A 15,000-nucleotide genomic window follows, 5' to 3' on the forward strand; every position below is an offset into this window, starting at 1 on the left:
ATTTTGCATGGCCATTTGTTGATCTGTTGTCAGTATCTCCATGTCAAAGGATTGTATGAAAATGGACGTATGCAGACGCGCTGACATGACAGTTGAACGCAGGACTGCTGACGATGAAACCACGCGTACAGGTAGACAGACAGACAGACAGACAGACAGAAACACAAACACACACACAAACACACACACACACTCAATCACATACGCACACACACACTCAGACACAAACACACACACAGAGACACAAACACGGACAGACACAAACAGACAGATGCATATACAAAAGAAACACAGAGACCCACACAACCCGCCTTCCCCCCCCCCCCCCCCCCCTTCCCGCAAAAAAAAAAAAAAAAAAAAGTCGCGTAAGGCGAAATTACTACATTTAGTCAAGCTGTGGAACTCACAGAATGAAACTGAACGTAGTCCGCCGCTAGTGCAAAAGGCAGTGAAAGTGACGAGCCTCTACATGTTTAGCGCGGTAGCGGTTGCGCTGTGCTGCATAGCACGATTTACTGTGTACCACTCTTCGTTTTAACTTTCTGAGCGTGTTTTTAATCCAAACATATCATATCTATATGTTTTTGGAATCAGGAACCGACAAGGAATAAGATGAAATTGTTTTTAAAACGATTTCGGAAATTTAATTTTAATCATAATTTTTATATGTTTAATTTTCAGAGCTTGTTTTTAATCCGAATATAACATATTTATATGTTTTTGGAATCAGAACATGATGAAGAATAAAATAAAAGTAATTTTGGATCGTTTTATAAAAAAATAATTTTAATTACAATTTTCTGATTTTTAATGACCAAAGTCATAAATCAATTTTTAAGCCTACATGCTCAAATGCAATACCGAGGTCCGGCCTTCGTCGAAGATTGCTTTGCCAAAATTTCAATCAATTTGATTGAAAAATGAAGGTGTGACAGTGCTGCCTCAACTTTTACAAAATGCCGGATATGACGTCATAAAATACATTTATCGAAAAAATGAAAAAAGTGTCTGGGGATATCATTCCCAGGAACTCTCATTTAAAATTTCATAAAGATCGGTCCAGTAGTTTACTCTGAATCGCTCTACACACACACACACACACACACACACACACACACACACACACACACACACACATACACCACGACCCTCGTCTCGATTCCCCCCTCTACGTTAAAACATTTGATTTAGTCAAAATTTGACTAAATGTAAAAAGGAGACCTGACGATATCATCAACGAAATCATTGTTGGATGAAATCAAGAATCACGACACAAACCTAACTATGAAAGGAATTCTGTGTTCCTCCTCACAATTAACACCCATCCACCCCCCCCCCCCCCACCCCCCAAAAAAAAAACCAAATGCAATAGAACAATTGAATTGTGGGTAATATGTCAAGGTCTTGCAGACGACGGGAATAGCTGATCGAGAACAAACAAAAAAGGGAGACAATAAATACAAAGTACTATAACTCCTTTTTTCGTGTGAAACGTTTGCGGCTTCTCCTTGAGAACAAAGAGCAAGCACAACTACATAAAATTCGCTCCCAAGGAATTAATGCTCCTTCTTTGAACGACTTTCTTCTCTCACGTACATCGATATAAAATTGAAATCAGACAACACCTGACAGTAAACACACGAATTAAACATGGTGGGGAGAGGGGGGGGGGGGGGGGAAGATGTGAAAACAAGGCTTAAAAGAGAGAAGGGGAACAAAAAGAATATTTGTAATGAGGGAAGGGTATGTATTAACAGTGCTGTTAGTGCAGAAAATATGGTGTGAAGTAATGTGATGGAAGGGAAAGAATGAAAAAGACAGAAAGTAGGAGAAAGTGGGTGAGAGAGCTCAGAGAAAGAGAAAGAGAGAGATGATGATGATGGAACTTTTTATTTGACAAGGATATGGGTTTAAGGCCTCGCCTTTTCTTACAACCTGTCCAGAGAGAGGGGGAGGGGGGAGGGGGAGAGGGAGGGGGAGAGAAAGCGGGAAAGTCACGTGTGTGTGTGTGTGTGTGTGTGTGTGTGTGTGTGGGGGGGGGGGGGGGGGGGGGCGGAGGGGAAGGGAGGGGGAAGACGGGATCCACACACTTTTGTTTGTAACAGCCTATATATCCTCCTGCCTAGCCACCACCAATTGTGTTGACTCGTCTGTCTGTCGACCGTTAAAAATCAATAGCAGACACTTTGATTTTTGTTGCTGGCAGGTGTGACAGCGTGGGGGTGACAGTGCACAACGGCCACCGACAACAAACTCATTTGTTTCGTAAAGTGCAAGGAAGTTACGGATGCAGTTAGTGTGGGAAACAAAAAGGGGTGTGTGTGTGTGGGGGGGGGGGGGTGGTGGTGGTTGGGTTATTGAATTGTATATGCTCTCCAGCTAAATCAACAGTACACTCCTACCAAAAAATTCTGTTCCGGTACGCACACGCTGTATCGCACTAGATCGCTTGCATCAGAAAGACATAAAGCCGGATGTTGTCAAGGTCCATCACTCCATTTGTCTTTAGCCTCAATGCAAAACACACACAGACAGGGAGGGGGAGGAGGGGAGGGGACACAAAGAGTGAACGGGCAATTATAAAAAAAATTAAAAATAGTGTACGTCTTTAAGCTTTTTTTTTTTTAAAGAAATGATGGTTTGTCATTTCATTATTATTAATTTTTAATTTCTATGTTGATATCTTTCTTTATTTTTCTCTTGATTTATTCAGTCATTTATATATTTATTTATTTTGTTTAAAACAGAAACAATTATTTGAAGTCCCTCAGACAGTCGCAATATTTTGCATTTAAAACAAAAAAATCGGGGGGAGGGGGGAGTCTGACATATTAAGCGCTCGTTTAATTTCACAGTCGACTGAACTTGTGTAAGCAGCCTACAAAGCTCTCAATCAATCCATGCTGAATACTTGCGCCGTCATGCGTCACATGTATCGCAGCAAGAGGTGTTGGAACTCATACCTCATCTATTGATAATAAAAAATAAAAAATAAAATTAAAAAGAAAATTAAAACAAAAAAATACCCAAAACAGTGTTTTTCCTTTTTGAAACAGGGCCCGAATCACGGCGATAGTTTTTCTGTCATTCTTTTGTACTTTTTGTCCAGTACTACGTTGTTTCGAAGTTGTTTTGTTATCTTGTTGTTTTTCTCTCCTCCGTACCATACGTCGTTGGTGGGTTTGTTTTTGTCACCCTTCACGTCGTACGCTATTTTAAAAAGTATTATCAAACTATTATTGTGGCCTCACAAGCCTTGTTAATCTAATCAAAAGATGAACCGAGAGTGGTTAAATTGCCTGTCAAATTCCAATTAACGACGCCGGATCTCGCGCGCGCTAGCGTGACAGGCGACTCGACAAAAATCGGTTTCACGCAATCTAGCTGACAATGACATCAAAAGCCTCTTTAGGCACAAAAACTGGCCGGCAATTAAAACAGCTTCCCGTTTACGTTAGGAGAGCGAGGAAACGGACGGGGCTGGTTGCTTGCCACCTACATGATCTGTCAGCCTCTTTTTTGTATTTCTGTCTCTATATTTCTGGCTCTGTCTCTCGAACTGCCAGTTTCTCTCTTCTTCTTCTTCTCGTTCGCTCCTTCTCATGTTCTCTCTGTACGTCTGTCTGTATTTCTGTCTCTGTCTCTCTGTTCGCCCCTCCCCTCTCTCTCTCTCTCTCTCTCTCTCTCTCTCTCTCTCTCTCTCTCTCTCTCTCTCTCTCTCTCTCTCTGACTGGCTGTCTCCCTCTTCTCTTAAAAAGTATAACATTAATTTTTGGTGTTCCCGTTTGCCTATGAGGCTTTTATTAACGAAGGACAATACACACTCAAAGCGTCTGCCTGCATGCCTGCATGTCTGTCTATATGTCTATCTTCTTCTGTGCTATGGTGGAAGTTGTCTGCGAAACCTATTAGTTCCTACCTCGATTGATAGTCAGGAACACTGACCAGAAACTCAACAATCAGACTATAGGTCCTTGAAAACCGTGAGGACAATACAGATGGAATGGTGTGTCTCGCTTCCCATGACATTTAAACCGAGATAGATACTAGTGAGGTAGAAAACTCAATAAGGACTGCTCTCAGATCTCGTGGACGTTTCTTTAAATGGAACAAGATCTGAACCTACTTCTATCCCCCATCCTGCTTCAAAACTACAATTTCTAATGAGACAGGCCGATGAAACCGTCAGCAGTCAGACCAGATCTTCACAACCCTTTTTTTTTTCTTTTCTTCACAACCCTTGTTGACAAGACAGTCTGGAGTATATGTATGTCAGATCTGATTACGATTAATAATGAAGTGGAGAAGTCACAAATCATGTTCTTAAACCCAGTCCTTGATAATCTCGTTAACATTGTGCTCAGGTAGACCATCTCAGACCAGTTCCGTCCATCTTACCTCTATAAATTGCTATATGATTAGTAATGAGGCAGAGCGTTCATACAGCCAGTAGCAACCAGGTCCTTCAAACCCTCGTTGAGGACAACAAGAGAGACTTAAGAGTGTGCGTATCGCGCTCCATCCATCCACCCTGGAGGCCATTCAGTCCTATGATTAATAAGGCTAGCGGAGTGTGAATAGCGGGGAAGCGGGTGGGGGTAACCGGGTGGATACAGGGGTGGGGGTTGTCCTCAATGAGATCGTCTCCACGGGTCGCTTGCTGCCTTCTCCTCCGCGACCAAGAGCTGTCAATCATCCTCGTGGCTGGAGGTCTGTGCGCTGCTCACTCGGGGGTGGCCGTGGCAAAACACTTGGCTTTTCTCCTCGTCCCGGGGACCCCCTCTTCATTGCTCCGTTCCGCTTCATTCAATTCATTCTCTATTTTTTTCCCTGTTTTTTTTCCTCCTGTTTTTTTTCTCTCTCCCTCTCTGTGTCTTGGTGTGTTGTTCAGGGTGGGTTTGGGATAGTCTTCTAGCACCCGTGTCTTTTTCTTTTTCTTCTTTCTTTCTTTCTTTCTCTCCGAGCCCGTGGGTCTCCTGCTCCTCCTCTTCCCTTCTCTCCTCTCTGTCGCTCTCCCGGGGTGTCTTCATAGTGGTGTTCATCTCCATTCTTCAGCTCTCTTTCCCTTCGCTTCCCCCATTCAACGGGTCGGTGTGAGGACCTCTGCAGGGGGTACCACTACAGGACAGACAGGGGTGGAGAAGCGCCAGGAGAAGGGTGAAAGAGGGGGTGGGGGTGGGTAGGTTCGAGGGACAGTCACGCTGACGACAATTTCTACCCTCACTCCTCTCCGGCTCCTTCCTCCTCCTCCACCACCCCTGTCTCCTCCTCCTCTTTCCTCCTCCTCCTCCCTTCAAGTGGTACAATGGTGTATTTGTCCTCCGTCGCCTGCCCGTCTCTGCCCACACGCCAGCGCTAAACGACGGCCACAAAAGACCCAAACAAGGGACCCTGCAGCTCCGAAGCGGCGATTGCTTCCTTCTCTCTTTTCCTTTGGCGTTATACCTTTTTCCTCTTCATTTTTCGAAGGTGCCGCTGTGCTGTATGAAGACCGGAGTCTTTGGCGTTTCTTTTATTCCCCCAATGCGTCTCGGCTCGCTCGATCCTGTTTTGCCTGTAGGTGTCTCGCTCGCTTCCCCTGTGCTTTTTTCTCTGCCCCAGTGTCCCCCTGTATTGGCTGCTATGAAGGGCTTACGTTCAAGTGTCTCATTGTTGTTGTCTGGTAGTGTATGGTATATTAATGTTGTCACGTCTACCGCTTTTTTCATTCTTTTAATTTTGTTTTTGCTTGGGCTTGGTAAAATTAGGTTCTGCTTGATTTCGTGCCTTAATTCTTTTATTGTTCTAGTTTCATGATACTTAATTTGAATAAAATCTTGTTTACATCAAGTATCACTCGCTTCCCCTTTGCCATGTGTCCACCAACCTCGCGACTGCAATGAAGGGCCTATGTTCAAGTGTCGCTCCCCCCCCCTCTTATTTTCTGTATCCCCCCCCCCTGCTTCGCTTGCTAATAAAGGTTGATCACACTATTTTTCTTGTTGCCCCCATGTCTCCCCAACACCAACTGCTATGGAGGTCAAAAGTCGAAAAAAGTGGCGCTATTGGGTCTTCTTTTTGCCTCAAACTCACCCTCCCTCGTCTGTTACCAGACTTTTTTTTTTGAGGGGGGGGGGGGGGCGTATGTCTTCTTTACTCGGCTGCTACGAAAGGCTTACTTTGAAGTTTCACACTCGCTCCCTCTTTTTGTCCAGGGTCCCTAAACCTCGGATACCATGAAGTCTTGCTTCCAATTTTTTTGCTGTCCCTATTTTCTCCAAAATTCGGCTGCTACAAAGAGTAACTTCCACTTTTCTTGTCCCTATGTCCCCAAACCTCAACTGCTATGAAGGGCTATCTTCGAAGTCGGCTCCGCTACCTTTTTTCCCCCTGTATGTCTCCCTCGGCTGAGCGACAAAGTGTTGGTCCCATTTCTTGTGCGCTATGTCCCCGTACCTCGACTGCTATGAAGGGCTTACGTTCAAGTGTTTGTTCGTCTGCGTGTGACAGCGGGGCGCTTGTAAAATGGGAGGGGCCATGGCTGGAGGCAAGTTGGAGGTAAACTTAACTTTCTGGCGAGCACCCCTTTTATTGCAAAGTTGGTACAGCTTTTCATCTCTCTCTTTCTGCCCTCGGTAGTTCAGTAGCCTCTTGCCATCATGTTTTCAAGCATTTACTTTTGAACACGATGGTTTCGAGTATTTGCTTCGATGCACTTGCTTCCAGCGGTCCGTTCTGTATATATTTGATTTCTTGTTCGAGGAAGAAAATGGCATCGCAACAGTTAATGCCTATTTGTTTAACTAATAATTCTGTTTTGGAAACTGCTCTGAATTTTGTTTAAAGCGTTGGTATACTTTCTTCTTCTTTTGTTTTGATGTTGTCGTTGAAACAATCAGGTAATTAGCAAATAATAAAAGAAATACGTTACAAGCCTTAAAACCGACAAAGAGGCAATCAGGGATTTGATATTACCCATACAAGAGTTTGATATGGAATGATACTAGGCTGACGATCTTCTATACAGAGGAGGAAGGTAGGGGAAGTGTGCATAACAAAAAATACATAAAAAAAAAAATAAAAAAACACCAAACACACAACAAAAATCAAACAGTAAAGAAATGAAAACATGTTTTTACGTTTGGATACACACAAACATACACACTCACACCCCCCCCCCCCCACACACACACACATAGATTGACATACACACACATTAACACACACACACACACACAACCCCCCCCCCCCCCCCCACACACACACACACACACACACGAGGTCCTGCAAAGGCATCAGATTCAAACACAGACAAACAGACAGACTGTCACACACGCTGCCTCTACTCACAAGAGTCTGACGTGCCGTACGGCATGAGGCCGGCGTAAGGGTTGGCCTGTGCGCTGGCGTAGTATCCTGCCGTGGAGGCCATGTAGGAGGCCGTGTTCTGGCCGCTCCCCATGTAGGCCGCGGCGTTCATGGCTGTGACTGGGTCTGCGTGGCTGCTGCCGCCGCCGCTGCTGCTGTTGCTGCTGTCGTGGTGGTTGTCGTTGGCGGAGGTGGATGCGATGTTGTTGGAGGTGGTGGTGGTGGGAGTTGGGATTGTGGAGTTCAGGAGTTGCTGGTAGGCCGCTGCGGCTGTGGGGTTTCTGGACATACAAAATATAAATAAAAAATAGTCAGATCAAATCAAATGAAATCAAATTAAAAAAAACATCAAATCTAATCAAATAAAATCAAACCAAATCAAGTCAAATGATTGGTCCATTCTATAAAAAAAAAGAGAAATTGTCAACTTTCAAGTTCAATTTTCAAGGCTGCTTTGAATTCCCCAGACATTGAATCAACAAAAGATGTTCGGAAAACGCTGTTTAGGAGTTGTGTTCCTTAAAGGTGAGTCAAGTTGTAAGCACACAAATAGCGTCAAAGTGAACAATGAGCACCATTGAGCAAGGTTTCGAGAAAAAAAGGCTGAAGATCGAGCGGACACTGCGGAAAATTTCTACTGTAACTTGTCACTGTCGGCTTCCCAGTACGTATATCCCCAGTCTTCACAAAATAAGAACATGGCGGACTGTAGCTACTGTAGTTTTAACAAACTGTCACCAACGCACTCTCTGTTTCTCTGTCTATCTCTGTCTCTTTCTCTCTCTGTGTGTTTCTCTGTCTCTCTCTGTCGCTCCCCCCCCCCCACCCCTCTTTCTCTCTCTCTCTCTCTCTCTCTCTCTCTCTCTCTCTCTCTCTCTCTCTCTCTCTCTCTCTCTCTCTCTCTCTCTCTCTCTCTCTCATATAATTATTTCCTTCGCTTTCCCTCACGTTTCTCTTTATTATTTCTCCCTTCCGTCTCCACTCTCGTTCTCCTCAAGCCCCCTCCATTCCCTCCCAGAACTAAAAACATGTTTTCCCTTGAAGTCCATTACGACTCTGTCAGAGGGGCTAAACGGGCCTAAAGTGATGTGGGAAGCAAATTACGTGCAAGTGTTTCACCTCCTCAATATGATTGCCACATGTTGGTCCTGTCTACTTCTACCTCATTCCTTTTCACCTTCTCGCTTGTTTTTTCTACTGCCCTTATTTAATCCAATTCAAGCCCCCCCCCCCCCCCCTTAAAAAACCTCCACACTTTCTATTCAAATTAAAATGCACTTATTACATTTCTGTTGTTGTTGCCAATTGTGACTTCCTGCTGATTTTTACCTTCACGAGCTCATCAGGTGTAGAGACAAAAATAACATAAAATTACCTAAAATAAAATAAACATTTCCTTACCGTAACCCCCTCCGACACCCCCCCCCCCTCCGACACCCCCGCCCCTCCGACCCCCCCCCCCCCCCCCCCGCCCCCCACCTCTCTGTTCTTTGTTGTGGTTTTTTTTAATATACTTTATTTCAAACTATATTCATTGACCATGAAACGTTGTTATTTTGAAAATGTCCCCCTTGGGGGCCTAACAAAATCAAATCATTATTCTGTTTTACCCCCCCCCCCCCCTTTCTCTCTGCCTGTCACCAGGAATGAGGACTGCACCTGACAAATGTACCTTCACTTCACTCTCACAGTTCGGCAACGCAGCCTTGCCTACAAAACCACGATTCCAATCACACTTGCAAGATAGATCTGCCTCTGTCTCTGAAGACTAGATAACAATGTCTCTTCTTCCCATCCCCACCGCTCTCTCTCTCTCTCTCTCTCTCTCTCTCTCTCTCTCTCTCTCTCTCTCTCTCTCTCTCAGGGGGGCGAGATAAAAAATCTCTCTCTCTCTCTCTCTCTCTCTCTCTCTCTCTGAGGGCGAGATAACACACTCTCTCTCTCTCTCTCTCTCTCTCTCTCTCTCTCTCTCTCTCTCTCTCTCTCTCTCAGGGGGGCGAGATAAAAATCTCTCTCTCTCTCTCTCTCTCTCTCTCTCTCTGAGGGCGAGATAACACTCTCTCTCTCTCTCTCTCTCTCTCTCTCTCTCTCTCTCTCTCTCTCTCTCTCTCTCTCTCTCTCTCTCTCTCTCTCTCTCTCAGGGGGGCGAGATAAAAATCTCTCTCTCTCTCTCTCTCTCTCTCTCTCTCTCTCTCTCTCTCTCTCTCTCTCTCTCTCTCTCTCTCTCTCTCTCTCTCTCTCTCTCTCTGGCACACAATCCCCTCAAAGCTCTCTCTGCACGAGGCCGACATAACAAATCTTCTCACTGGTATTCGGACCATCTCTAAAAAGCTGGAGCCCAATCACACTTGCCGCGCCATTATTTCCCTGCAATTGGTTCCATCTTGTTCAACTCGCCGCTAAGAAGCTCACAAATCTTGTTAGAGTTATTCCCCGCGTCTGCCGCGAGAGGGAGTTCTCCGGCAGAACGAAAACTATGGCAGGCACAACAGCACCAAAAGCGAGAGGTTGAGACAAAGAAAGGCACATCAGTGGAATCGTAACAATTAGAATGAACAGCTTATTTGAGTCATATTATTGACTTTTTTAAATGATGAAACCAGGTACAAACTTTGGCGCTAATATGCGCCTATCTTGGAGCTTAAAGGGCTGATTACAAGCACAATTATGATATGAGCTTTAATCACTGTAATTGTAATATTGATCTAACCATGTCAGTCCGCACTTACCTATTTCCTAGGCTAATAACACCAAACATCTTTAACGATATCATACGTTCCGAAGAACAAGCTAGAAAAGGAAAACAACGTGGACACCAACACAAATCCACCTATCATTCTCAATGATTTTTATCCAAACCATTTTATGTTTCATGTGAGAATATGGGGGGTGTATTTGCGCCTTGGGGTTTATTTCGCACCTTGGTAAGATATTGGCAAACAAGTATGTCCTGACTGGGGTTATTTGTGATCCCAACGAGTACCATTGTGTCTTCGTAAATGTTCACACTTTTGGCACTCACGGGCTGCCGTAGGACAAGTGGGAATGCGGCTACAAAGACGGGACTAAGATGGCGGTCATGCCGGTAGTGACGGGGGCTTTCGCCTCCAATCAAGTCGTCAGATGACTTGCTGATTGGGCCAATTTCTCAGCAGCCTTTGCTCTCTTTTCTTTTCCATTTCTCTCTCTCTCTCTCTCTCTCTCTCTCTCTCTCTCTCTCTCTCTCTCTCTCTCTCTCTCTCTCTCTCTCTCTCTCTCTCTCTCTCTCTCTCTAAAGCAGCCTTTGCAATCTGTTTCTTCTTTCTCGCTCTCCACAGAAAGCCTCATTTCCATGCTGCAAAACCTTGTATTTGCGGAAAAAACTAAAGTTCATGGAAGGGGTAAAGAAATTAGAAATAGCGGGAAATGAAAACACGGTCATGCCAAGAATGCTTTAGTTTTCTTTCCTGTCTTAATTTCAAGCCCCTTTTCACACATAAAAGATACGACGCGGATGCAAAAATGCAGAAACAATTTTCAACAGCCAGTATACCTAGCAAAATTGACATTTTATTGAACAACATCCTCACCATTGACGGATACAATAACTGACCTCCGCCGTAAGCATAACCACAACCTTTGGCTAATGAACAGAAAAATCAATCAATAAATCAATCAATAAAGAAATACATTAATAAATAAAATCTGACGCACATATGTTTTTCATCCAAAATCCCAAGAAACCAGCAAACGAGCAAAACATCTCAGTCTCTGGGAACCAACAAAAGAGCAAAACATGAAAGCCCTCGACAACAACAATTCCCTGCTCCTCGATAGTGGCAGCCTTTGGCTTTGTTATGTCTGGTGGGGTGCGAGCGAAGCAAAGATGCATACAGTGGACCCCCCTTCCCCCTCCCACCCTCTTTTAAGACCTACACAATATGAAAATATCAAATCTTGTAAACGAAGTTGTCTTAAAACGGAGGCTTACAGAGGCTATGGACAGACAATCTTTGAAAGCAAGGTCTTAGAAGGTGGGGAGTCCTCCATCGGGGGTCTGAAAATGGGGGTTTCACTGTACTCATGTGTTGTGTTGTGTGAAGAGGGTCGCTCCACACACACTCACACTCACACTCACACACACACACGCCAGAGAAGGGCCTGTAGAGGTTGTGTTTTGGGGCCTGGCGGCTAATAGCCGATAAACAGACGACACTTGCCTGCCGAAGTCAAACGCTCTCCGATTAGCTTTGAAGAGGTTGCAAAGGGCCTCTTCACGGCCACCCCATCCTCTTCTGCGCTTCCTTCCCCCAAAACACCGCCGCTGGCGCCTTGACTGAAAGGGCTGCTAGAGTGTGCAGCATCGGACCAGTCTATGAAGGAGACTGGAACACGTCTTGAGGCGCCTTGGAAGAGGGCACTTTGTGAGAGGCATGAGACGGTCTTCCAAAAGAAGATTGGAACTCGTCTGGTGTGTCTTGGAAGAGGGAGAAGATTGAGAGGCAGGAGGAGATCTTTCAGAAGGGACGCTTGACGACGATGAAGATGCAGAAGAGGTTGCAAAGGGCCTCTTCACTTCTACCCCAAAACATCGCCGTTGGTGCCTTGGCTGAAAGGACTTCAGAAGTGTGTAGACGCCCCTGGAAGAGCTGAGCGAGTGAAAAGCAGCAGACAATTTTTTTTTTTAAGAAAAAGCCTGTCACACGTCTCGAAGGGCACCACGGGCGCCATGGAAGAGGCGAGAGCGTCAGCGACAGGGGAAGGTCTTTCAGAAGACGCTGACTCCCGATGAAGATGCAAAGCAGGTTGAAGCAGCAAAACAGGTTGATGGACAAGAAGGCGGGCGGAAAAGAGGGATAGAAGGAGGAGGACAGGAAGGAGGTAGAGCAGTGAGGTGTTCGTCAAGGGTAGGCTAAGTGTCTCCTTGAGGACTGCAGCTGGTACCTCTCTCGGCTAAAGGCCATCGTGTACCAGGAAAGGCTGAGAGGCGTCCCTGAGGTCCATAGTAGAACACACGGTCTCTGGCCTGGCCCTGGGGACTCACTGTCGCTACCGCCAGTCGTCCATCTCTGCCACTGGAGCATGCAGCAAAATACCAACTGTACCAGCATGATCGAACTGTACCGTACTGCCGTCTGCGCCACCCCCTCTATCTTTGTTTGGGTATTCTGAGCGAGGGACCTCTGCAGCAGTTGGAGACTTAGAGTGATCTGACTGAGCGGCCTTGTCCATATCACTTGAGCTGTTCTCAGGATAGGACCTCTGTTGTAGCAACAGATCTAGAGCCAGTGACCTAAATGTACTGCCTTCTGAGCTGCCCTTGTCCGTCTAGAGTTGTCATCAAAGCGCGACTTCTGTAGTAGTCAGCGGACCGTGGCTGGTCTGACTGTTCTGTCTTCTGAGCCTCTTTTTTAGTCAGCGGACCGTGGCTGATCTGACTGTTCTGTCTTCTGAGCCTCTTTTTGCCTATCTCTCCTGTGCAGAGACACCACTGTTCTGTGGCACACGAAGCTTCCCCTGTGTGAGAGGATGTGGCATTTGTATTTTCTGTGTCCGGAATAATGCGCAAAATTAAGACAGACTACAAAACACATGTATTATGGAACTCAACTGTTGCTGCTGTCAGCACAACTTGAGCATAAACAGAATCTCTTCGCGTGAGATTCAGATGAATGTGGAAGAACGATGAACTCCCTTCTGCTCCTCTTTCCCGTTTCTATCTTTTTTCCCCCTTTCGTATTTTTTTGCCTGTAACAATTCGCAATGTCAAAAAATAAATCTGAGTTCTGCACGTACGGCACACAAAAAACGAACGATGAAAAAACTAATGCGGGAAAGTTGTTAATGTAACTTTTCGTCTACACTCCACGTAATTTCTCGACTATTCTTCCTGTATTTTCTCCCATTCACCCACCTCCCCTTATACCCCCCCCCCCCCCCCCCCAGTTTCCCTTCTTTGTTCCTCCCTGAAGGTAGTCTGTGCTCTCCCTGACCAGGACTGGGCGCGCTTCCCTGGTCTCCATGGCAACGGGGAGAATTCATTTCCTCTGCGCTGCATTGCACTACCGTCTAATCAATTTGTCTGCTGTCCTCGCGACGTGTGCACCCCTTTGTAACGCACAGCTCTCACGGGGAATACTGGTGGATAAATGGGGGAGTTTTTTTTCTTTTTTTTTTCTTCTTTCAGTTGTTTCCAGTTTGAGTTACAGAAGTACAGCACCACAACCGTGTTTCTTCTGACTTTCACACACCAAACGGAGTCATTCTGCCCACTGGAAATGTAGCTTTATAATGATTATTGTCTGGCATTAATTGGACTGAAGGAAGTCACTCTGGCTACCCATTTTGTTTTTCAAATGACGACTTTTAAATTGGCACTGAACTAAATAAATCTACCTATAATGCCTGTGGTTTCAAAAGGATCAATTCCTGCCATCAATACGACTGAAGGGAGTCATTCTGCCAACAAGAAGTGTGGGTTTAAAATTATCATTGTTTGACATTATGATGACTGAGCGAAGTCAATCTGCGTCGCTTTAACATGATCAATTTCTGCCATTTATTTGACTGAACGGAGTCATTCAGTGAAACTTCAGAATGATCAATGTCTTGCACCATGAATATGACTTAACAGAGTCACTGTTGACCACAAGACTTTAAAATGATCGATTTCTGGCATTAATGTGACTGAACATATTAACTCTGCGGCGCTTTAAAATGATCAATTTCTGGCATTACATCGACTGAAGATATCCACTCTGTGTCGCTTTAAATTTATCGATTTCTGGCATTATTTTGACTGAACATATTCACTCTCCGTCGTTTTAAAATGATCAATTCCTGACATTAATATGACTGACCGCAAGAAGTGTTGCTTTAAAATGATCCCTTGGCGTTAATATGACTGACATCTGGTGTACAAAAGGGCTTTAAACGCGTTCATCGCGGCGTGAGCGCGATCAAGTGCTTGGCACTGACAGTGCAATTTATCATCCCAACGCACACTCTCTATTAAAATTAATGTGGTTATCTTTTCGCTCCGTGCCTTTTCGAGCGGAGTGCGCTATCGAAGCGGATTTTATTGGGACGCAGTTCTTTTGTCACGAGCTAATCCCACAACCAAACCACCCCCCCCCCCCCCAAAAGAAAAAAAAAATATATATATATATAAAAAAAATTATATATATATATACATGTAATAATAATTTTTAAAAAATTAAGTGCAAACAAGTTGGTCGTGAAGGTGATGAGAATCCCCCCAAAAATTAAAGCCTCCTATTATTTCTAGAGATATTCAAGTCAATTTTGCATTATAAAAGTTATTCGCACAGTCCTCTAAAAAATAAACCAGTTTGAAAGGGCTTGACAGTAACATCAATCACACACAGATACATCAACAGAACGACATGTTAGCTGTCCCGGAAAAAAACCGACGTTTTTAATATTAACAATTAAGTAGAAATCGGATCATGTCATCGCATGCAGGACTGACGTAAAGAAATGAATGATGAGATGACACAGGAAAACTAATAATGAATGGATACAATAGAGTAAAAACAAAAATGGACAGACGAGGCTAAAAACGAAATGGGAAAACGGCAGAGGAGAGAGACTGAGCCACAATGGCAGATACGGAACAACAAAGACAAAGGAAAAAGAGGGTACAGAGACGCA

General features: G+C 44.7%; 1 protein-coding gene across 1 annotated transcript in view; it reads right to left on the bottom strand.

Annotated features, from left to right (window-relative positions):
* Positions 1-15,000, bottom strand: part of LOC138966519 (eyes absent homolog 1-like) — a gene marked incomplete in the record, with an annotated part of 141,029 nt that overhangs the window by 29,326 nt on the left and 96,703 nt on the right. Inside the window, 1 exon segment of the mRNA XM_070338784.1 lies at positions 7,330-7,628. Within this exon segment, the coding sequence (XP_070194885.1) occupies positions 7,330-7,628 (299 nt within the window).

This window comes from Littorina saxatilis, linkage group LG5 (genome assembly GCF_037325665.1).
Source record: "Littorina saxatilis isolate snail1 linkage group LG5, US_GU_Lsax_2.0, whole genome shotgun sequence".
Classification (NCBI taxonomy): domain Eukaryota; kingdom Metazoa; phylum Mollusca; class Gastropoda; order Littorinimorpha; family Littorinidae; genus Littorina; species Littorina saxatilis.